Consider the following 23,593-nt stretch of genomic DNA (forward strand, 5'->3'; position numbering starts at 1 on the left):
AAATGAGTTATCTATTCACCTTTAATTGAAATCAGAGTCCAGGTGTCAACCTCAGGTTTTCAGCCTGGATTATACAGTGACAACTTGTATGAAGTCGTAGGTCTGGGGAGGGGGCTTGGTGGCGGGTTAATGGCCAAAATGAAATTGGAGAAAGCAGTCCTTTGGCGTTCTACCTTCAGGGCTATGTAATGGGGTGTGGGTTTCATTTGATGGGAACCTTTTTCCAACAGAGCAATAGATGAGAACCTCAGAGTATCTACATGCTGACAATAGCTTCTGAATTAATAATATGTTGTTTATTTCAGTTCTCTTTCATAACGATTGCTAAGACCTGACATTTAAATTCATCACTGAACCTCTAGAAACCTCACTTTCTTTGTAGTTGTGTCTTTGATGTTTGTCTCTGTGTTGGCATGATATCTTCCAAAGCCTGAGAGAGCTGGCAAGCACTGGAGGGCTGTCTCCTTGTGCCCAGAACTACCACACAGGCTTTGTTCCCAAGAGTATGTTGAAAACAAACATCACTCAACAAAGAAATAACTAACATTTACCGTGCACTGACTTTGTGCAGGTGCTATTTTAAGCCCTTTACCTGCATGATCTCACTTGGTCCTTACTACAAAGAGAAGAAGTAAGCGCTGCTGTTACCCTCACTTACAAGGCAGGGCGCTGAGGCAAGGCAAAGTTACGGACAGAACTGGGATTCAGTCCCCGACAGTCTGATTCCTGAGCCCCCGCTCCTCGCCACTGGGCTCCACTGACAGAGCCCTGACCCCGGGCTGGGCACTCCACCAGGCACGAGGGACATGGGAGCAAACAGTATGTAATAGATTATTCAGATCTGACCTTGGAATCGCGTGGATATCTGTCATCTATGTATCATTTTTTCTGGGCTATTTGGAGGATAGCGTAAGAATTTGGAACATTATTGACCATCATGGTCAGCAGATAGAATTAAATAATTTGGTTTCTACAGATAACGTAACTGCTGGTGTCCTTCAGCACTGAGCAATTACAGCATTCTTGAATGAGGTCTCCATTATACTTTACTAAAAAGCATACTTTTCTATTCATTGTTGGTGTAAACATGGTAAACAAGTATCAATGAGGCCTTGTGATAATTAGCATAAATATATTAATTTCTTAAATTGTTAAAATGGTCATGTGCATCAGCTAGCTTTTGCTACCTAACATGTCCCCAAACTCAGTGGCATTTATTACTGCTTACAAGCTCACAAGTAGCTGGGTGGTTCTGGTCTTGGCTGGGCTCACTCATGAGTCTGTGGTCAGCGGCAGGTCAGGCAGCTGGCTCTGATGACCGGGTTGGGCTTTCTCACATGTTGGGAGCATGGCTGGCTCTAGGCTGGAGTGCCTCAGCTGGGACAACTGGCCTCCTTTTATGATCATTAATTATCCAGCGAAATAGCTAGGGATTGTTCACATGGTGGCTGGGGAGATTCCAAGAGCAAAAACAAGAACATGTCTGGACTCTTGAAAAGGCCTAAGCTTAGAACTGGCATAATGTAACTTCTGCCTCATCTGTGGTCAAAGCAAATCCTAAGGCCAGCCTAGATTCGAGAGGTGGGGAAATAGACTCCACTTCTTGATGGGAAGAACTTGAAGGTTACATTACATAAAAGCATGGATAATACAAGATGGTGAATAATGGAAGACATTTTTGAAAACAATCTACCACACCATGAAAAATGAGTATTATCATGCCCATTTTATAGATGAAGAAGTTGAGGTTCTTTGCTACATAACAAGACCCAGAATCATAAAACTAATAAGTAGTAAGTTACTAGCACTAATTAGTAATGACAAAGTTAGACAAGCTTAGGTATGTCGAACTCCAAAGCTCTTTCTTTGAAATACCACTCCATAAGGTTTTCAAGGCCTTTAAGGGTCGTGTTTGGTTTTTTTTTTTCCTTTTTATATGGAAGTATAGTAGATCGACAATATTGTGTTAGTTTCAGCGCACAGCAAGATGATTCAGTTATATATATACATATATATATGTATGTGTGTGTGTATATATATATATATATATATATAAAACTTTTTCAGATTCTTTTCCATTATAGGTTATAACAAGATATTGAATATAGTTCCCTGTGCTATATAGTCAATTCTTGTTGTTTATCTATTTTATGTATATTAGTGTGTATCTGTTAATCCTGTACTCCTAATTTATCCCTCCCCCATTTTCTCTTTGGTAAACTTAAGTTCATTTTCTATGTCTGTGAGTCTATTTCTGTTTTGTAAATAAGTTCATTTGTAATATATTTTTTAGATTCCACATATAAGTGATGTCATATAATAGCTGTCTTTCCCTGTTTGACTTACTTCACTTAGTATGATGATCTCTAAGTCCACCCGTGTTGAAGCAAATGGCATTATTTCATTCCTTTTTTATGGCTGAATAATATTCCATTGCATACATAACACCTTCTTAATCTATTCAACTGTTGATGAGCACTTAGTTTGCTTCCATGTCTTGGCTATTGTAAGTAGTGCTGCTATGAACATCAGAGTGTGCGTATCTTTTTGAATTTAAGAGTTTTTTCTTTTCCAGATACATGCCCAGGAGTGGGATTTTTTGTTTTCTAAGGAACTTCCTTACTGTTTTCCACAGTGGCTTCACCAATTTACATTCCCATAAAAGATTACACTACTAATGATCTTTTCAAAAATGAAAATGGTATCTGAGGATGAGGCAATAGGAGAGGATGAAATTCAAACATAATTATAGCCCATTCTTTGCAATTTATTTATAGGCATGAATATTTTAATCAAGGGACATTTCTTTCATTAAACAAAATGATCCTCAGTGATCACTCTGGATTATTCATTTTTCCATCTCTACCTGCAACAAACACTAGTTGGTGTTGGATATTTCTGTATGGTAAAAGTATATGACCCGGGAGGGATCAGCGGCATATAGAATTCTCATTTGCGAAGCCTGTCACCATATCCCTTCAGAATATCTGGGCAACGTAATAGTAGGAGGAGGAGGAATAGTAGTAGAGTGGTAATAGTAATAGCAGTAGTAGAGGTAGTATTAAAGCTTCTTTATCGTTTTTCTTATAGCTTCTTCATCTTGGATCTGAATTTAGCAAATGCCATCATCTGTGGGTGGTTATGCTATAAATATAATGGGGCAGGAGGAGGCCTTTGGCAGGGGGACCAATTATCTTTGGGAAATTCTGAGTTAACAGGTTACTTGGCTGTGATTTTTCAGAATCTTTAATAAGCTGATGACTATCGTGACTCTCAAAGAAGGTGTTTCTTCGATTTATGTAATTGCAGAATATTCATTTGGTGAAATTCTCAGGCTGCTAGAAACCCTGGGAAATCTGAACTTGATTCTGATCCCTTTGAAGGTATAGTTGGAGTCAATATTGTTTGTCAGGCGTCCGCTGTGAGGGAGGCAATGTTAGAAACCATAGCAGAAATCCATGAAGTAGGTATGATTCTTACTTACAGCTGAGGAAACTGAGACTCAGAGCAGTTCCTTTTTTTACTCAAGATCCCTGAGCTGGTACCACAGCTGAGAGTCGGACCTTGTTTTGTCTAACTCCAGGCCCATGGTGTTTCTTGCACACTTTGCTGAGATTCAGAAAGTTTAAGTGACCTCTTAGGATGACTCAGCTGGTCAGAGAGACACCACGTCTCGTATGCTTTTGTAATCCCTGTAGCTCCTAACAGAAAATAGGTTATCAGTCAGTGCCTACTAGCCAAGCCCTTTGTTTATTACCTAGTAAGTATTACAATCATGCTTGCAATAGTGGAGAAGAGTATAAGATAAAAAGTAGAAATTCTCCTTCATAACAGCAGCTCCAGAACCATATTCTGAACGTGAGACTGTGATCCATTTTTCATTGCTCTTCCCTTACTTACACAACTGTGTGTGTGTGTGTGTGTGTGTGTGTGTGTGTAGGTTCTTCTCTTTTGTCTTACACAAATGGGATCATATATGTACATTTTTCACTTAAGATATAATTGACATCCTTTTTATTAAAAATATAATTGAAGTATAACATTTATATTAGTTTCAGGTATACAACATTGATTTGATATTTGTATATATTGCAAAAAAATTGCTGCAATAAGTCTAGTTAACATCCATCACCACGTGTAGTTACAATTAGTTGATTTACAATATTATACTTGTTTCAATACTAGGTATACAATATAGTGATGCTACATTTTTATAGATTATATTCCATTAATGTTATTATAAAATATTGGCTATATTCCCTGTGCTGTACATCACTCCTCGTATCTTACTTTTTAATACCTACTAGTTTGTTACCTCTTAATCCCACTCTCCTGTTTTAACCTTTCCCCCAGTCCTCTCCCCACCGTTAACCACTAGTTTGCTTTCTGTGTCTGTAATATTGTTTCCATTTTATTATACTCATTTGTTTGTTTTAATTTTTTAGATTGCACATATAAATGAAAACATAAAATATTTGTCTTTTCTCTGACTTACTTCACTAATCATAATATCCTCCAGGTCCATCCATGTTGTTGGAAAAGACAAGATTTCATTCTTTTTATAGCTGAATAATATTCCATTCTCTCTCTGTCTCCCTCCCTCTCTCTCTCTGTCTCTCTCCACACACCACGTTTTCTTTATCCATTCATCTGTTATGGACACTTAGGTTGCTGCCATACTTTGTCTATTGTAAATAATGCTGCTGTGAACATTGGGATACATGTGTCTTTTTGAACTAGGGTTTTTGTTTTCTTCAACTATACACCCAGGAGTGGAATTACTGGACCATGTGTTAATTCTATTTTTAGTTAAGTGAGGAACCTCCATACTGTTCTCCATAGTGGCTGCACCAATTTACATTCCCAACAACGTACTAGGGTTCCTTTTCTCTATAGCCTTGCCAACATTTATTATTTGTTGTCTTTTTGACAACAGCCATTCTGACAGGTATGAAGTGATATCTCACTATAGTTTTGATTTGCATTTCCCTGATGATTAGTTACACTGAGCATCCTTCCATGTCTCTGTTGGCCATCTGTATGTCTCCTTTGGCAAAATGTCTATTCAAGTCTCCTTCCCATTTTTTATTTGCTTGTTTTTGACATTGAGTTGTATGAAATCTTTATATATTTTGAATATATCCCCCTTAACTGTGGGATAGAAAGGTTACATAATTAGTAAGGGGCCAAATCATGGTCTCCACATTGCTCCATTCAAACTAGGTCCACCTTACGCGTGTGTCCTAAGTCAATGTGCCAGTCCTTTTTCTAGTCTTGATGCTCATGAAATGCAATTTTAAAGAACCACGGCTCATTTCACCTTGGGTTTCCATTTTGTGTATCTCTGAGGAGATAAGCCATACTCTGATCAGCATTCCTAAGGTTCTCCTGCTTTACCAGCTAGGGATTTCTTCTATTCTTGAAGTTATTTTTTGTTGTTGTTTATTTTTAAAATGTAGAGTCCCCTCTCCAAATTTTCATTTGAAAAAATTTGAAACGTTCAGATAAGTTGAAAAATTGATACAATGAACACTTTTATCTCATCACTTTCTATTTACCCAATTGTTAATCTTTGTCACTTTTATCTCTCTCTTTCTACATACAAATAAATAGATAAAGTTTTTTTTTCCCCTGGACAATCTGAAAGTTGCAGTTGTCATGATACTTTACCCCCAAATCTTGTACTTTCAAAGAACAAAGACTATCTCCTTTCTATTTGTATCATGGTAAAACCCAATAAATTTAACTTCGATACAATATCTAACATTCACTTTATATTCAAAATTCCCTCTAGTTGTTCCAGTTATGCCCTTTTCTAGCATCTTTTTTTACAAATCCAGAAATCAATCTTTCATATTACCTTTGGATGTTGCCCCAGAATCATCCTTCTGCCCCTCCTTCAAATGGAAACCAATTACTCTCACCTAAGTTTCAGGAGGAGGCTGCAAAGAGGAAAATGAGAACTGGTTAGAAACAGCTAGGCTCAAGATGGCGGAAGACTTGACTTCCAGTGGACCTTGAGCCTCATTGTACACTCACTGTAATACATTAGCATGCTAAATGACACACTTACCACCACCATGACAGTTGACAATTGCCATAACAACAATCAGAAAAGCCCATACAAGGACTGAAAAGGAGTACTGCCTCAATTTTGGGTCCAAACCACACCTCTGTTCTTGAATAAGTCATCAATATTCCTCCCACTCTTTCCAAATCCCTCCCTTTTACCTCGACCCTGCCTATCTCCTACTTCCCCATCTATGGTGTTTCCATCCACATTGGGTTGAGAAGTTGATTTGTGAACTAAGTTCCTGCTTCTTCATTCCTTGGCCAATGAATAAAGCCTTTGCTGTTCCAGTCTCAGCATTGGTTTTGTTCCTGTCTGTGTGAATCCAATGGGAAAAAGAACTTCCAGGGCTGAGACAAGGGGTCTTGGCCTGGGCTAGGACCCCGGCGTAGTTCCAGACAACAAATTTGGTGACATCTTTGGTTGTCACATCTCTTATTTTTAATCTAGAATAGTTCTTCAGCTTGTTCTTGTTTGATTTTGCTTTCTGTTTGTTTGTTTACTTGTTTTTTTTTCCTTAAAGCACTCTAAAGAGTCCTGATTAATCACCCTGTACAATGTCTCAAGTTCTAGATTCAGGTTAAATGTATTTTTGCATGAATACTGTATAGGTGATGTGAGAACTATTTCATGGTTGATTAAAAAGAAATGTGAGGTTCTGGAGAAAGAATGACTGCTATTTTAGAAAAAACAACTAAATGCTAAAACCCATAATAGAGCATAATCTTTGAATAGTCATTGACAGTTTCTGAAGCACATTTCATATATATTCATTTCATTTTATCCTCATGAGACCAATGAGGTGGGTATTATTGGTCACAGTCCTAGGGCAACGAAGGCATGGAAGTGTAATTGATTTGCTAAATTCCTTGGAATTCAAGGAAACTGGAGTTCAAATTCCAATTTCTGGACCTTCATTTTGGATCTGAATCCTGTACACTTCCCACCAAGTCAATGGCTAGGGTTAAGTAGGATAAGTTTAAAAAAATAAATGGTAACAGTCATTCATCCCACTCAGAAGTACAACTGAATTCAGCATAAATTAGTGCTTTCTAAAAGCAGCTTTCAGGTTGCCTCTGGACCCTGGAGAGTCTTTGGGAGCCTACGTTTGTATAGATTATGTGTTAAGAGTTTGCCAGTCTCTCACTGTTGTAGATGCCGTAGGCACTTACTAGGAAATAATAATAGAGAAGCAGAAAGAAACTGAGATGGATGGGTTCCCACTCAGTCTTTCTATAAACTTGCAGCATTTTGAATAATAAATACAGATGTTCGCAAAGACACAATCTTATCTTTATTCTTTGTTTAGTACCCAGAGAGGGAGAGATACTAGGTTCCAAATAAAGGTGTTGTTTATTTGTTAGTGTCGGCTGAACAAAAATGCACAACCTGCAAGTTTGCAGTTACGTTTTTTTCAGAGACCTTACTGAGGACTATAGCCCAGGAGAGACAGCCTCTCAGATAGCTCTGAGGAACTCCTCCAAGGAGGGAAGGGAAGAACCAAGAGATAGAGGAGTTTTTGCTGGGGAGAAAACAACAACAAACAACAACAACAAGAGAAGCAAGTAGGTAGTTCAACATGGAAAGATTACTGCTAATCACAGAAAAGCAGACATCTCAAGTTAGTGATTTTAGTGTTTTTCTTTGTATGGGAAGATGCAAGAGCCTGGGCTCATTGAAATGATTCCTTAGAGGTGAATCTGAACTATGTAGAACCAGTATCCTGTTCCTCTCCTCCCTGAATTCCCTCAAGGCACGCCTTTAGGGGTTTTTCAGGGGGTGGGTGCACTGGCTGATGGCCTGACGGCAGACAATAGTCTTTGTTTACTAAAATGGCAGGCAACAATTTTTTTGTCTACATTAGTTTTTCCAGTGGGTTCATGGGTGGGAAGAAGGTTTAAAACCTGTCTGGAGATCTTCAGGTATTAGATGATGTAGGGAAGGTGCAATGAGTTCAAAAGAGGTTGTTGGTTTTTTGAAGTTTTTTCCCCAATAAATTAAAGGTTTACTTAGAAATTTACTTTGTGAAATAAGTTTCAAAAGAGGAAAAGGAGTGCCTGAACTGACACATTGGAACAAATCGATTTCATGTCATTCTGATAAAAGTTTTGTTTCTAAATGGCCTTCAAGAGATCCTTAGGGGAAAAGGGAGTTTCCTCTCCCGTTATTGACTTTCCCAAACTTTGTAGGAAGTTGTCAACAGAAGGCTGGTTCGGCATTTGAAACTCAGCACTTGTATTTACAGATTCTCCATATCAAAAAGTGGCTGGTAGAGGAGCTATGTAATTAATGGGTGTTGAATGGGATCTGTTCTGCTGAGCATCTGGGATCCACGTTCTGTCTTTCAACTGACCTGCTGTGTGCCTGTCAGCGCCCCCATTCACTGAGATCTCTGCAGTACTGAAGCAGGACTAGTGATGTCCATCATGTGACTCTTACAAGGCTGTTCAGGGGTAACTAAATGAAAGTACATCCATAGCCTTGCCCCACAAGCATCTAATCACAGTTCAAAAATGTAAGGCAATTGTATAATTTTAGAGCTTTTGGCTTAGAAAAAGAGGCTTCAGCCTCTCTCCCGGCCTCCCCACATCCTGCTAGTCTTTCTTTGCAGCACTCAGCTATCCCCTCAGTGTAAAATCCATCATGGTCCTTGTTCCTTATCTTAGTGAAGTCAGCTGAGAAAGAGAAAAAAAGGAAAAAATTACTGAGACAGGAGGGAAGGAGGCAGGGCAGAACCATTTAAAAGAATGACACAGCAGTTAGCACCACGATGGTGGAAGATTCAGCTCCCAGTAGACCTTGAGCTTCAGTACACCCTCACTGTAATGCAGTAGCTGCTGAATGACCCTTCCACAGGCGCCAGGACAGTTTCCAGGCTGACCATGAAAGGTCAAAGGGTGAGTGATGGCCCAGTTCCTGGGAACCCCAGCCTCTTCCCCAGAGTAGTTGGAATAACCCTCCCACTTGTTAGCATATGAAGCTACCCAGCCCATAAAAGCTCACAACTCCACATCCAGGGGCTGGAGTGCTCTCTCTCTCTGCCTTCCTCTTCCCTTTTGAGAAGGCCCACATTCCACCTGTGGACTGTGTATCTCCTAGGTCTTTCTCTTGCCTTTTGAGATGGCCTGCACTCTGTCTATGGAGTGTGTTAATCTACTTTTGCTTTAACCACCCCCGTGCCTCGTGGACTCTCTGGCCTCTGAGACGACCTACACTGTGACTATGGAGCATGCATCTCTCTGAATAAATCTACCTTCCCGCTACTCTGGCCCACTCTTGAATTTTCTCCTGGGCAAAGCCAAGGACCTTCACTTGATGGGGCCCGCCCCAGGGACTCATCTGGGACCTGGGACATGGCCGTCCTCTCATGCCCCATTTTTCCTGTATCATCATGATGGATAGTTTATCTGTAAAGGGGGATGTGGTGCCATATTTGACCACACCGACTCTGGAAGCCAAAGGACGTGAGCTCAGATCTTGCCTCTTATCTCTAAGCAGCTAGGACAGTAGGCAGGTTATGTAACCTCCTTATGCCTCAATTTGCTCATCTGTACAAAGGTCGCAATTGGTACCTCTCAGGGTTGTAGTGAGGATTGTATAAGGTGATACATGTGTATCCAGGATAAAATGCAGCTGCTTTTTTGCACCCACCAGTCCTTTAATCCCTGTTCTGTGCAGGTGATCACCCTCTAGACCCTGAATGAAAACATCCGTCAGCCCCAGAACTTGTGCTTAGTCTTAGGTTGTCCTACTATTACTTTAAGTCACCAACTCAATTAATTTAAGCCAAAGTAAAAAGTAAATGTGATCATTTAAATATCTAGTCCAAGAAAGCAATCATTACTCTGAATTTCGTTACATAGTCAGTTATTTTCCTCCCTTCCTTGTTTCATGCTCAAAGGGAAAGGGAAGGGAGGGGGTGTGGTAGGCAGCTTGGTTTTTTTCTCCTCGCCCCTCCTTCTCCCTATGGGCAACATGAGGTTGTTAAAATGGGTAAGACCCCGACCAACACGCTGAAAGCTCATGGTCTAGTAGTTAAGAGAAACAGTAGTTAAGATAAACAACTTTGAGTTGAAGATAGTAAATAACGTAGCAGAGGCTAGGATACCAGAGAAGGGAGAGTTTGGAGATTTCGGGAGCTCCCTGACCCACGGAATTCTGGATGTGCAAGCGGAACATACTCCTTTTAAATATAAGCGTTCCCAATTCTTCCTGTGTCTGTCTTACCAGCTCATATTCTTAGCTAAGTGAGCATAGCTGCTGTTATTAATGGACCAGCTAGATGACTCATGGGCCCAGATCTTCATAGTCAGAATTGAAACCAACAGGAAAGCTATTCCAAGCTGTGGAGGTCTTCAGTTGGGATGGTTTCTGATAAATCTCATATGTGTGGGATGAAGTGGCATTCACCAATATCTTTCTAACCATTGATCTACGTTCATTGAGCTCAGCTTTGTGTGTCCATGTAAGGAAGTGTGGGAGGAGATGAGATGGGAGAAGGAAGATTGTTATGAGCAGCAACAGGGAGTCAGTAAAGCTTTTTGACCAGTGAGATGACAGGGTCAGTTACTTTAATTAGACATTCGGAGAATGGAAGCAGAGAGAGACTGTGCACAGAAAGCCCAGGAATGAGGCTTTTGCTTTCTTTCAGAACAAGATGTTGGAGGTTTGAGTGGCAAAGAGGCAGTGGGAATGCAAAGGAAGGGAGAAGGACAAGGGAGAATGAAAACGAAAACTTTTCAGGAAATCAGGAGGGAAGAGCAGGTGGTTTGTGGTAGAGGAGGAAGGTGGCTGGCTGGGGCTGGAGGGTGAAAACGACCTTGCTTTTAGGTATGCCCGGTTTGAAGCCCTGGTGGAATCTTGGTGATCAGAGGTTGTGCATGAAAATGTAGAAGTAAAATCCGTGGCAGGTCTCAGTGCTAAAGATGTGAATTAAGGAGTTGTACTGACAAGCATGATCTCAAAGAGCACCAGTAGAGAAAATTACCGCTACAGTTCATTCACTTGAATTATTCAAGTCCCAGTACTTTTCCCCTAATTTTTTGGTCAGGAATTATACAGATTGATGGCTTATGCAACCCACACTTAGTTTATAGGAAACCTGAGCAAGTAGAGCAATCAGTATATCATTTCTGTAATCGGCTGTAAAGCTAATTTTGTAAATATTGCATTGAAGAGATCATGTACTCAAACTTTAGTCTTTGTGGAAATAAATGAGAACTACCCAAATAAGAACAGGCAAAGGCTATTTATTCAAAGCTTTCTATAGCAAGGGAGTTAGCCACCATCCCTTGCCTTTGGCAAAAATTCAAATGCAGGCAGGGGTGTGTAAAAGCTTTAAAAAGTGGAAAAAAAGAAAGGCTTCAAATATGCCTTGACTGGAGGCCCTTGGCGTGGGGAAGCTGGAGGCAGGCTCACGGGAACCCTGGCTTCCTACGTGATGGGTATAGCAGCAGATTCGGTTTTCTCAGGTTGGTCCTAAATTGGAACAAAGATCAGGAAAGCTGGCAGTTATCGATCAAAACCTGGATAGTTTGGGCCTGCAAACTACACCTTGTAGTTTTGAGATGGGGGGAAAGGGGCAGGGCACAGACATTAAAAGAATGACACAACAATTAGGACCAAGATGGTAGGAGGTTCAGCTCCCAGTAGACCTTGAGCTTCAATATACCCACATGGAAATACAGTAGCTGCTAAGGGTCCTCCCACAGGCGCCAGGACAGTTTCAAGGCTGACCATGAAAGGTCAGAGGGTGAGTGATGGCCCAGGTCCTGGGAATCCAGGCCCCCTCCCCAAAGTAGTTGCAATAATCTTCCCACTTGTTAGCATATGAAGTTACCCAGCCCATAAAAACTCAAAACCCCACACCTCATGGCCGCTCTCCTGCACTCTGTCTATGGAGTGTGTATCTACTTTTACTTTAAACTGAGCACCCAACCCCCACATCTCTTGGCCTTTCTCTTGCCTTTGAAACAGTCTCTACTCTGTCTACGGAGTATGCATCTCTCTGAATAAATCTACCTTTACTCAACTGTGGCTCGCTCTTGACTTCTTTCCTGCATGAAGCCAAGGACCCACACTTGGTGGGGTGCCTCCCAGGGACCCAACTGACCCCTGGGACATGGTCATCCTCTCCCCACATTTTCTTATGTCAGCCTTACTCTATAATCCCTTTTTAACTCTTTTTTCAAGCTGCTTTTGGGGTCATCTTTGGAGATCTTTACCTCAATACGTCAATCTAACTCATCTCAAATTTTAAATTTTTAATAGATAATTCTAAATTTCTCCTTCAGAAAAAAGTGTCCCATCTACCCTCTCACCCAGGGTTTGAGAGTGCTGTGTGCTTCACCCTTTCATTGACACTGGACATTCTTCCTAATTTTAACCAAGATGAGAGGTACTTTAACTTGTGTAGCACAAGTGTATTAGAGACCTTGTGTATTAGAGAAACCATCCCTTTATTTTATCATCGGCCCTTTCATTTTGTAAGTTTGCCGTACGGAAGTCTTCATTTTAAGTACTTAAATTTATGTTTTGTCTTATTGATTTGAATTTTATGTCCTGAATTGAAAGCCTTTCCTGTTTTGCTATTTTTTGTGTGTTTTAATCAAATCCTTCTGTTTGGTAGCAGCGTTGCACAGGGTGTAATTGGAGGGTTGGTGTGGCTGGTGTTTCTCTCTGAATTGGAGCGTTCAGTTATCTCAGAAGAGTTCATGAAGCCCTGAGTGTCCCTTCGTATCCCCTAATGATGATAAGAAAGAAACAGGAAGGCGAGATAGAGTTTTTAAATCAGCCACTGAAAGAACTGTCTTCTCAGGCAGGCTGCGAAGTGCATTTTTGCTTTTCTTCTGGAAATAGTGTTTGATGTTTGCCACCTAATCTCAGCATTACTTGGTGTAGCTCAGAAACTTGTGTGAAAGGAAAATGTGAGCAAGGCATGAGTACAGGGGAAAACTGATCCTCTTTGGGGCACAGCTCAGGCCAGAACAGCCTATCTGGAAACACTGTAGCTTCCTGATTGCCCCAGACACATTTGAAGGGAATGAGTCTCATGGGTTGAGAATTGCAGACGGGGAGTTAGCAGGTAGGAACGATGCTGTTTAATTTGGTCTGTCCCTTCGGTGGGTCTTATTCCTTATCAGGAGGACAGAGTGACTGCCGCTGCCGTCACTGCCATCACCAGTGGGACCCCAAGCCTTTGTGTTCTACACACTCATCCTGACGTTAGTAAGGAGGCTTTTTTTTTTTTCCCTAACAAGATGGCTTATTTGCTACTTTGAATTTGTGGGTAGACGTGACTGGGAACAGAGCAGAAAATGGTTTAAGTTTACGGTCTCCTCTTTAGCTCTGTACCCTGAAGGATGATAACTGATGTCAGAAGAATGCTCATTTTTTTGCCTCTGAGGCACATCTCCCCCTGGCTTGCTTTTCTGGGAGCCACTGTTTACCTATCCAGTAGTTTAAGGCGTTGCCAAGCTGATAAACCCTTCGGAAAATAGTAACTCAGCACAACAGGGTGGAGAGGCAGCTCTCCTCCCCTCCCTGCTGAAGGTAACCATGGCCTGATGTCTTTGGACATCCCAGGGCTCATTTCTCTACATCCTGCATCTCTTGTCACGTTGTCCTGGACTGCGTGGAGGCTCCAGAGTTTGAGTCATAGCAGCCCAGCAATCTAGCCATTCCCAGGAGATTTTGTTCCCCTTTTATCAATCTCAGAGAGAAAATGAAATAGTTCATTTGAATCCAACATCTTTGAACACAAGGACTACTCAGTGTTTGTGCTCCCAATGGGCATTCCATCCAGTGTATAAACGGACCGTTTGGGGCATGAAGGATTTCCTCTCCAGAAGAACTACACTCTGATGTTGAAAACTCAACGTGTGTCCTAAGCACTTCTTATCTGTGACCATGACCTTTGGACTGATCATTCTGGACAAACAATGATTAAGTCTAGAGATGTGTACTGAGAAGACGTTCTATTCTTCCTTCTATGAACTAGGAGTCTGCACTCATGATTTTCTCAAAGGTCACCATTTTGATATGTAAAATCAAGATGCATTTGATGAATCAATGTTTATGTTCAACATAATAAAAATAATTACCATAGAGAAGGAAAAGCGTAGCTAGATTCTTCAATACTTCATTGGTTCTAGTCCTTACTACATGTCAAGCACTAGGGTAGGAGTTGGGAATGTATCTGACAAAGTCATAGCAGCCATCGCTAACACGTATCGGGTGCTTATGACCTGTTAGGCATTGTGCTAAAGACTCGACATGCATCTTCATGTAATTCTCAAGTCAGCATTGTCCCCGGTGCTTTTGTCATCACTGTATGAAGATGAGGGGGTGTAAGGCTGCCCAGGAGCACACTGCTAATGGGGATTAAAGCTGAGATAAAACCCAGTGTACTTTCCACTTCTTAATTGTTTGCTATTGTTTCTGCATGAGGCAGAAGCAACTCCCTGCCCTCACAGAGCTCATCGTCTAACTTAGAGAACACTTTTCTTCAGGTAGACTCAGAATCCACCTCTGGAGAAGTGGAGTGTCCTCCCGAGAAGGCTTTCCACCTCCCAGCAGGATTCAGGCAGCTGGCACAGACTCAGCCAGTGGAAGTTGCTTGAGGACATGGACTTCCTTTATTTTCTCTAATCCATTTATTTCTCCCATCTCCTATGTCCTTCTTATGTCCTCCTCTGAAGCAACCTTTTCCTTGTTCCTCTGCCACCCTTCTTCTTCTCTGAGAGTCCTCCCCTCCATGCCTGTTTATTTTTTTCTCTCCCATCTGGACGATGTCTACAGTCCCCAAATGCCATCAATGAAGTTTTGAAGGAAAACATGAAAGGGAGGTAAACGTTCACTGCCGATGGAATGAGCTGTTGATGGATGGCTTAGTAAGCCTAGGGTCCTTCTGTAGCATCTCTGGCATTTGAGAGACTCGAGGTTCCAAAAGCACATCCACTTCATTCTGCTGTTGCTAATCTTATTTTTTTTTTCCATGATCAACAACCTGTTCATTATGTTTTCAGCTCACATTAATCTTTTCTGTGAGTTTGGTAACGCTTGGAGTCATTTTTCCTCTGTATTTGCCCATCTGGGATCTTTAGAAAAGAAAAGTTCGCCAAGAGTGAGTCTGTTGCTCACTGCTGCAAGAGGATAATGTTCTCCTTGTTTCTCAGATCCTGAGAGAGAATCCTCTGAAGTCAGGCATGGATTCCCTCCACAGTGCAGAGAGCCCCCTCACTGGGCTCCATGGGGTCCTCAGTTTGGGACTGATCTGCCACACAGCAGCAGCAGAAGTCACAGCAGTGCCTGGACCCTGATTGTCCTAATGGAGCAGATGAAATTGGAAAGGAGCTGTCCGGTAGTGCAAAGAGTTATGGCATTAATGAGTCAGAGCAAAGTCTTTGGCTTGGTTCCTGCCTCTGCCGCCTACAGGCTGCTTGACCTTGGGCAAGTCACTTAATCCCTCCAAGATCCACTCACCTAGTCAGTGAGGATGCCTGTCCTTTTTGTATGAGAGAGTAGTTTTGAATGTTAACTTATATTCACATCTCTATTTTGGGGTAAGTTTATAACCTTGCTCATGTCACTAATTTTTTGCAATTTCTGAGGCTGTTTCCGACACTAATAATATGTATATGATTGGAAAGAAAAAAGAGGATATTGAGGAAGTCTTAGAGGCTAGTATTTCTAAATTCTCTATTATATTTTTTAAAAAATGGCTTGGAGCTGCATGTCCTACTTGAAGACCTATTGGGGACGTGATGCATTGTTTAGAAAATGGAGAGAATCCTTTGGACATTCAGTTAAGGACATCCTTCCAGGTACAATGTAATCTCAAGACGTCACAAGGGAGGCAGCTCTTTTGGAGATTCCAGGCTATAGGTCCCAAGAACATTTTGTTGTGGAGGTTGGAATGCGCTCATTTATTCTGCAATTCAAGTAAGATATTTCTTTAGAGAAGGTACTCCAAACTGAACATCCATTCAAAAGCTATGAAAGATATTGTTATCCATGGTCCATTACCTGTGAAGCATCAGTATTATTTCTCATTGCTGCCCAAGTGCAGGGCTCACTTGCATTGACGGGCCTGTTATTGTAGGAAGAAGGAAAGAAGGGTAGTTACATTGTATTATTGTAGAATTTAGATAAAGGGTTCAGAATGTGGTGACAGCCAGTAGAGACAAGAGAAATCTAGACTATTTGCTCTAATTCTGCCCAACTAAAAACAAGGCGGCATAATTTGGAAATGCTGTCATTTATTGACACTCTTCCAACATCTGGGATTTGAGCAGGAGACTCCCATTGCACAGGTAACTCCCAGTGGTATGGGTGGAAATTACCTGCATAACCAACTCTCCTGCCCACACACAAGGCCAGATACCTGAGAGCATTTTTAATTGCACTGTGCCTCCCTTTGCAAAAGAGCTGATTGCATCTGCTTCCCTTTCCTTTAGGTACCCAAGCGAGGACAGGAATAATGAAGAGATGCGTGTGTTAGTTGCAGCCCTGTGAACTACGCGAGAAGGAAGTCAACAGTGTGGACAGAGCTGGGGCCGTCACCACGCTTGCCTGTTGGAATAAATGAGGAATGGGCTTGTGATTATGCTGACATTCCAGCATGAATCTGGTAGACCTGTGGTTAACCCGTTCCCTCTCCATGTGTCTCCTCCTACAAAGTTTTGTTCTTATGATACTGTGCTTCCATTCCGCCAGCATGTGTCCCAAGGGCTGTCTTTGTTCTTCCTCTGGGGGTTTAAATGTCACCTGTAGCAATGCAAATCTCAAGGAAATACCTAGAGATCTTCCTCCTGAAACAGTCTTACTGTACCTGGACTCCAATCAGATCACATCTATCCCCAATGAGATTTTTAAGGACCTCCATCAGCTAAGGGTTCTCAACCTGTCCAAAAACGGCATTGAGTTTATTGACGAGCACGCCTTCAAAGGAGTCGCCGAAACTCTGCAGACTCTGGACTTGTCTGACAACCGGATTCAAAGCGTGCACAAAAATGCCTTCAATAACTTGAAGGCCAGGGCCAGAATCGCTAACAACCCCTGGCACTGTGACTGTACCCTGCAGCAAGTTCTGAGGAGCATGGCGTCCAATCACGAGACCGCCCACAATGTGATCTGCAAGACTTCCGTGCTGGACGAACACGCCGGCAGACCGTTCCTCAATGCTGCCAATGATGCTGACCTCTGTAACCTCCCTAAAAAAACGACTGATTATGCCATGCTGGTCACCATGTTTGGCTGGTTCACCATGGTGATCTCCTACGTGGTATATTACGTGAGGCAAAACCAGGAGGATGCACGAAGACACCTTGAATACTTGAAATCCCTGCCAAGCAGGCAAAAGAAGGCAGATGAACCCGATGACATTAGCACCGTGGTGTAGTGTCCACACCGACTGGCACTGACCAAGAAATCCCTTTGCAACTGCAGTAGAATAAGTGGTTTAATTCTCTCATCCATTGTAAACATTTAAAACTTTGTATCTCGGTTTCTTTTGAATTATGCCACTGTTGAACTTTTAACAAACATGACAACCTAACAAGTCATTTTAGTTTAGGTGACCCACCCCTTAATTGTACCCCTGGTGGTATATTCCTGAGTAAGCTACTCTCTCAACGTTAGTTAGATCCATCTCACTATTTAATAATGAAATTTATTTTTTTAATTTGAAACCAAATAAAAGCTTAACTTTGAACCATGGAAAACAGAGTGACTTATTGGTCAAGAGAACAGTACGGTCATTCCATTGCTTTACAGAGGAACAGATGACCCTTGTGAACCTAGCAGCTATCACAATGAAAGATGTTATTAAGCTCTGCTGTACACTGGGGAGCCGTGGCTGAATTACCAGCCAAGTTAAATATCTGTCAGACTTCAGAATACTAAGCCTTAGCAAACGCAGGTGATACACATGGTGTGGCATCCCACAGAGGCTGAGGCTGGGCTGCCTCTAGGTGTTTGCCATCCAGAAGTCAGTGTGTTCAGCTAAACACGCCACTTCTACTCTATATTAGACACATGGAAAAGAAAAAGACAGCCCATATTCTGTCCTCAAGATCACCTGCCGGTGGACAGAGATGTGTGACAAATGTAGATGTTGCTATGCCAAAAAGCAGGTCCCAGTAATCACGCGGCATCAACTGTGTGCAAGCCCTTTGGGTACCATTACTGTGTCTCCAAATGCTCCCTCCCAGCGGAGAACGCGACAGACACCTCACCTGCAGAGGAGGAAGCTGTGCATGAAGGTCTAGGTAGAAAGCATCAGAACGCAAATCTGAACCAAGGCTTCCGGTCTCCAAAGACGGATGTCTTCTCATTGCATTCTTACTGGGTTGGTTTATAGAGGTACAATTTACGTATTAAAAATCCCCGCATGTTAAGTTACAGCTCTATACATTTGACAAGTGCCTGCACCTGTGTATAAAGATAGTGTGTCCCTGATACTGTTCAGAGATAGGAGAAGGCTCACGTGGTTCTTGGAGTGGGCAGTTGTGTTTCTCTGGTTTTCAGCTGCAATTACCAGGAATCTCTGAAACTTGGGTGGGATCTCATCAGATGGTGATGTAGGTAAGGAAGGTGGAGGAGACAGAGGGAACAAAGGGACAAAAGTATACGGAGGTGTGTAGGATAAAGGGGAAGCGAGAGACGAGGCTGGAGCCACATCATAGGGACCTGGACTCCAGACTCAGGAATAAAAGTAACTAATAACGTTTATGGAACACTTACTGTAGACCACGTGCTTCCTTTGGGTTGTCTTAATTAACCCTCCAGCTACCCCTATGAGATAGTCTTTGGTGAATGAGGAATCAGACACAGGAGTTTAAGCAACTAATTCAGGAGTTAACAAGAAGTATAGCAGATGCCGAAACCCAGTGAGTCACTCTGGACCTCTTGGCCGCCGGACTGTATGCTTTGCAGTTGTAGACTTCACCGCCTTAAAGTTGCTGGTTCGCCCGACCTAGAGGTTTGCAGATTCCTAAGTGATGGCTTCATTAAGAAATAACAGCAAAAAACAGCCCTTTGGGGGCCTTAGGTAGGAAAGAGGGATCCTTTGCTATTTCGCCCCACACAGCCATCTCCAGTTAAGTACTGGGTTATCTCTGGGCCTCCAGGACTCACATTTCTGCCCTTGGGAAGCACTGCAGTTCCTAGCCATACCCATAGCTTCCAAAAGGGTTCCACGTGAGCCCTGAGGGTCAGCCAACCCAAGACTTGTGATCGGGCGTTCAGAGCAATGGTTGGTCTTAACTAAAAAGTGTAAGGTCTAGTCTAAGAGCCTGAGATGTGAAATTCAGGATATGAGCCCGAGCACTCAGGCATCCAAGGGAGGAGGAAGCCAGATTGTCTGTTCTGCTAACTGGATTTGAATGCCTTTCAGCAGTGCTGGAGCTCTGCTGAAGATTGAACACCCCCTGGAGGACAACGCTGTAATGTATCTCTGTAAGTATTACCATAGAAAGATGCCTGACTGAATACACTTCCCCCCTCCCACCCCGCTAAAGAATATGGAAATCAAGTCTTTGCTAAGATGACCCTTTTGAAATATTAAATAAATTGAGTGTGTTTATTTGACTGTATGAGTCACGTTCCTTTTAGAAAAGCTTTCACAAATCACATAATCCATTTCCGGTTGCTTCTTCCAAAATCATCTTTATATGCTTCCTAGTAAGAGTTTATTTTCCTGCAGACCAATTACATTAGTCAAGTGAAAGTAACTGCCAAGGACAGACCTCCGAGGGTTGTTCAGATGTATCAAAGGTAAATACCCACATTTTAGTTTCTAATCCTCCACACACATAGAGTTAAGACTGCATCCTAGGTTAATTGCTTTCCCTGCCTATAGATTTTTCAGTTAATAGTGCCTTAAGTGCATTAAAAAGAAAAAACAAAAACCTTTTTAAAATTGTCATGAGTTGGAGTATATAGATCACTGGAGGAGAAATATAATTCTTTTGTTTTTAAACAAACAGGCTCCAGGACCCGTTCATGACCAGAACTGAAAGGAAATGCTCTTCCCATCAACTTATAGGGCTGTTCCACCCACTAGACCAACCGAGCATGATGCCAGGGAGCGGGGAGAGCTTCCCGAAGCTCACAGCTCGCTGTACAGAAGAAGGCTCAATGTGAGTGCCCTGGCTTTGGTCCCGGCACACGCCTTCGTTTCCCAAACCCTTGCACGTGTTCACATACATGGAGAGCTACCCATTTTAGGGCTGTAAGGGTTTTTGAAATTAACTATTGTCTGAGGCACATCCCCTCTTACCTTCTAAATAGTCTCTAAATGACAGCTTCTTTGCTCAACTCTCTTCCTTTGGTATCATTCTTCTAACCTCAACTTTTTAAGTTAAAAAATACCAGGAAAATGTAGTCTCATTGTTGACCATGGACTTACCTCTGCAGCAAGGCAAATCATAAAACATGCCAACCCAAACTGGAACATCTTTGAGAAAGTGATTTTAAGAAGTTACATAATGGAAGGTTTAACTTTCAAGAACACTTGGGGGAATTGTAATGAACTGATCTGCAAACTCTGCCATTGTTCTTTCTTACGTCCTTCTCTGTTTCCCCATAATTCTTGTTCTGACATCAGCCAGCATAAGGCAGTCTGGGATGTGGGTAGGTTTTTCTTACTGGTGCAAGACTTTTGATTCATACAGTGAGTCCTCTGACCTGGCTGGCACAGTTGGAGAATGGCAAATGCTGCTTACTTCCAGGTTCAGGTAGACCCCTGGAATGTCGGGGATGGGAGAGTCCTAGAGGTGATCTCATCCACTGATCTTTCAGGTGTTGGCACTGAAAGCCTTGGAAGCTGGGCGATTAGCACTCATGCTCCACCCCCCATCCAGGGTCCCTTACAGGACACAGACTGCCTCTCCTGAGAAACTGTTGCCCAGTCTTCAAAGAAACTGAACAACGTAACAATATACACGATGAAAACAGCGCTGGCTGTCAGCAGCAGTTTCTTTGAAGATTCAGAAGGCACTTAAGTTTCCTACATTGTCACAGAGTTGTAATAAAGAATATCTATGATTCTAAAAAGCTGCTTGTTCCTTCAAGATGTGATGGGAGGATTCATTTTCCTTTCACAAATAGCCCCTTGGTAACACGCTCAGTGCTGTGCGTGATCTGACTTCCCAGTGGAGAGAGGGAGGAAATGATCTTTATGCAACGTCCTGGGAAGGGAGAGATGATGAGAATTTGTTTCTTTGAGCCGTAGCATGAACCCTGAGGGGCCGAGGACCATCCTGTGGGCTAGGGGGCAGTGACTGCCTTTACAGGATGTTCTTAGCTTCCAGAGCTCTTGTCAGCCTGGCTTCCCAATGTGCTGTCACTGATTCATCAAATTGGCTGGATGGGACCCAGACAAAGCCAACTCGAGGCAAACTCATTTCTCACACAGCTGTAAATGTCCTCCCCAACCCTTTTCTAAATCCAAATAGGGGAATCAGAATTTAGGGAAAAGGAAGGCCTGAATTCCTCATCCCACATTTGCCCCTACTCGTTAACATGGATAGTCCCAAATGACCTAAGGGGTCACATAGACCCAGCAGGGGCACTACTCAAGGTCCCAGACTTTTTCCTTCCAACCCAGGGAAATTATTACTTTAAGGCCACAAGACTTCATAGGGCCACATAGAGCCCTACATTGCAGGGGCTTCATGAATGAGTGACAGTAAATGGAAAGCCATCTCTCTTTATGGCTCTAACTTCTCCACTATTAAAAGAACCAGAAGCTAGTGTGAATCGTTTAAGAAGTGTGTGTGTGTGTGTGTGTGTGTGTGTGTGTGTGTCTCTACATGCACATTGGGGTAATACAGGGAACTGGGTCCTGAAAGCATCAGGAAAAGAGATGGAACAGTGAAAACAAAATCTATTTGTCAGTAATTTGGTCTAGAGATGGCCCAAGTTTGGGTATTTCAGAAATTATTAGATATATTTTCAGGACTGTCCCCAAGTTCAGTGAGAACAGCTACACTTGTGATGAAGGCGACTGAGTCCATCGGGTTTGGGAGCCGTGATCTTTCTCTGGCTGCTGACAGACAATCTGCATTTTGCTCACTACTTCCAAACAAGAATCAATGAATGTACCTTTGCCTGTGGTTGTTTGAGCTCCCACCCGACAAAGGTTTTCTAGATCTGATCTTGAAAACGGGCCTGAAATGCATACATGGTGGATTTCTCTGGGGTTGGAACCAAAATTCCGTTTTTTCTTTTATATTTCATTTATGTGTTTCCTCAGAGAAGTGTTTGGAGAAATGTAAGGCAATTTAAAACCTGGCTGTTGGTCTAAAGGTTAACAAGCTGGCCATTGAACTAATGGCATTACTTGTTGAATAGATTTTAAAATAAAATAATCCCTAGGGAGTAACATGGCGCTAATTTACGCAAATCCAGCTTCCTTAGGATTGTCCGCATTTCTTCTGGCAGAAAGATACGGGAAGGATGCTCTGCTCTCCGTCTTTCATCCTCTGAGAAGCGAGCTGCATTGACGAGAAGAAGAAATGAAGAAAAGCTCCGGAAAGTGATGCCCGGGAGCAAGGCTTTGGGGAAACAAACTAAAATTGACATTGACCATTGATTGTTGACAAGACGTTTTTATCTTCATATTGTCAGGTACTTAAGTAAATGGGGGCCCAGGGCAGATAAGGTGGAGGAGAGTGAGGATGGTCCGGAAGATGGCAGTATGCCCGCCTCCAGCATAAAGGGGCTTTACTTCTTCTAAATGAGTGGCAGCAAGAAACCGGTTAGAACCCGTTGGCCGCAAAGACTTAACCGGACATGACCGATGCTCGTTGTATTATATAATTAACATTGCAGTTCAGATTTTTTTTTTTTTTAATTGTTTGCTGCTGCAACAACTCTTTATTTGAAAGGGTGGGTGGCTTTGAATAGAGCCTTTGATTTCGCAGGTGCCCCTTCGAGATGAGGACTGGGTAGGCTTCTGGCTGCCAGGCTCACTTCCCCTCACCCCTTCATGGGATTTTCTGTGTCACGGGTAAGGACGTGCACAAAGGGGACAAACATGACTAAGCACTCCAGGGACAAGGGCTGTCAATCAAGAGACCACCTCTAAGTGAGGGTCTAAGAGAAAGGAGAGACAAGAACTGCCGCTCTTCCTCCCTTCAGTCAGCCCGCCTCCTGTTCTTGGAGGAATACTTTTCCTTTTTTTAAAATAAAGGTTTTAAAATCTTTCACTTACACAACGCACTGTCTCCCGACTGTAAACTTATCTTTCAGGTATGCAACAACTGGAATCTTTACCTTTTAGGGTAACAATACTAAAACAAGGACTAAGGAATCCCTGTGTGTAAGTCACAGATAAAGAATCTTTTATAAAATAGAAGAACCTTTCATCAAATGATTATTTGATGCTTTTCCCTCAATACAGTTACCGTTCACCTGGCTAAGGACCAGGTTCTGTTTGTACCTTCTCTAGTTCTCACAGCAGTCTGGCCAAGGACGTATTAGCAGTGTTCCCATTTTACAGATGGGGAGACTAAGATC

The 23,593-nt window shown here is 42.3% G+C and overlaps 1 protein-coding gene across 2 annotated transcripts in view; it reads left to right on the forward strand.

Annotated features, from left to right (window-relative positions):
* LRRC3B (leucine rich repeat containing 3B) overlaps positions 1 to 17,788 on the forward strand; it is a 79,727-nt gene extending 61,939 nt beyond the window's left edge. For both annotated transcript variants that reach the window (XM_010987810.3, XM_031435258.2), the window contains exon 2: positions 16,528 to 17,788. In XM_010987810.3, the coding sequence (XP_010986112.1) occupies positions 16,692 to 17,471 (780 nt within the window). In that variant the 5' untranslated portion in view covers positions 16,528 to 16,691 and the 3' untranslated portion in view covers positions 17,472 to 17,788. The remainder of the gene's footprint in view (positions 1 to 16,527) is intronic.
* The last annotated feature ends 5,805 nt before the right edge of the window (positions 17,789 to 23,593 follow it).

The sequence above is a fragment of the Camelus dromedarius genome, chromosome 2 (assembly GCF_036321535.1).
Source record: "Camelus dromedarius isolate mCamDro1 chromosome 2, mCamDro1.pat, whole genome shotgun sequence".
Taxonomy (NCBI): domain Eukaryota; kingdom Metazoa; phylum Chordata; class Mammalia; order Artiodactyla; family Camelidae; genus Camelus; species Camelus dromedarius.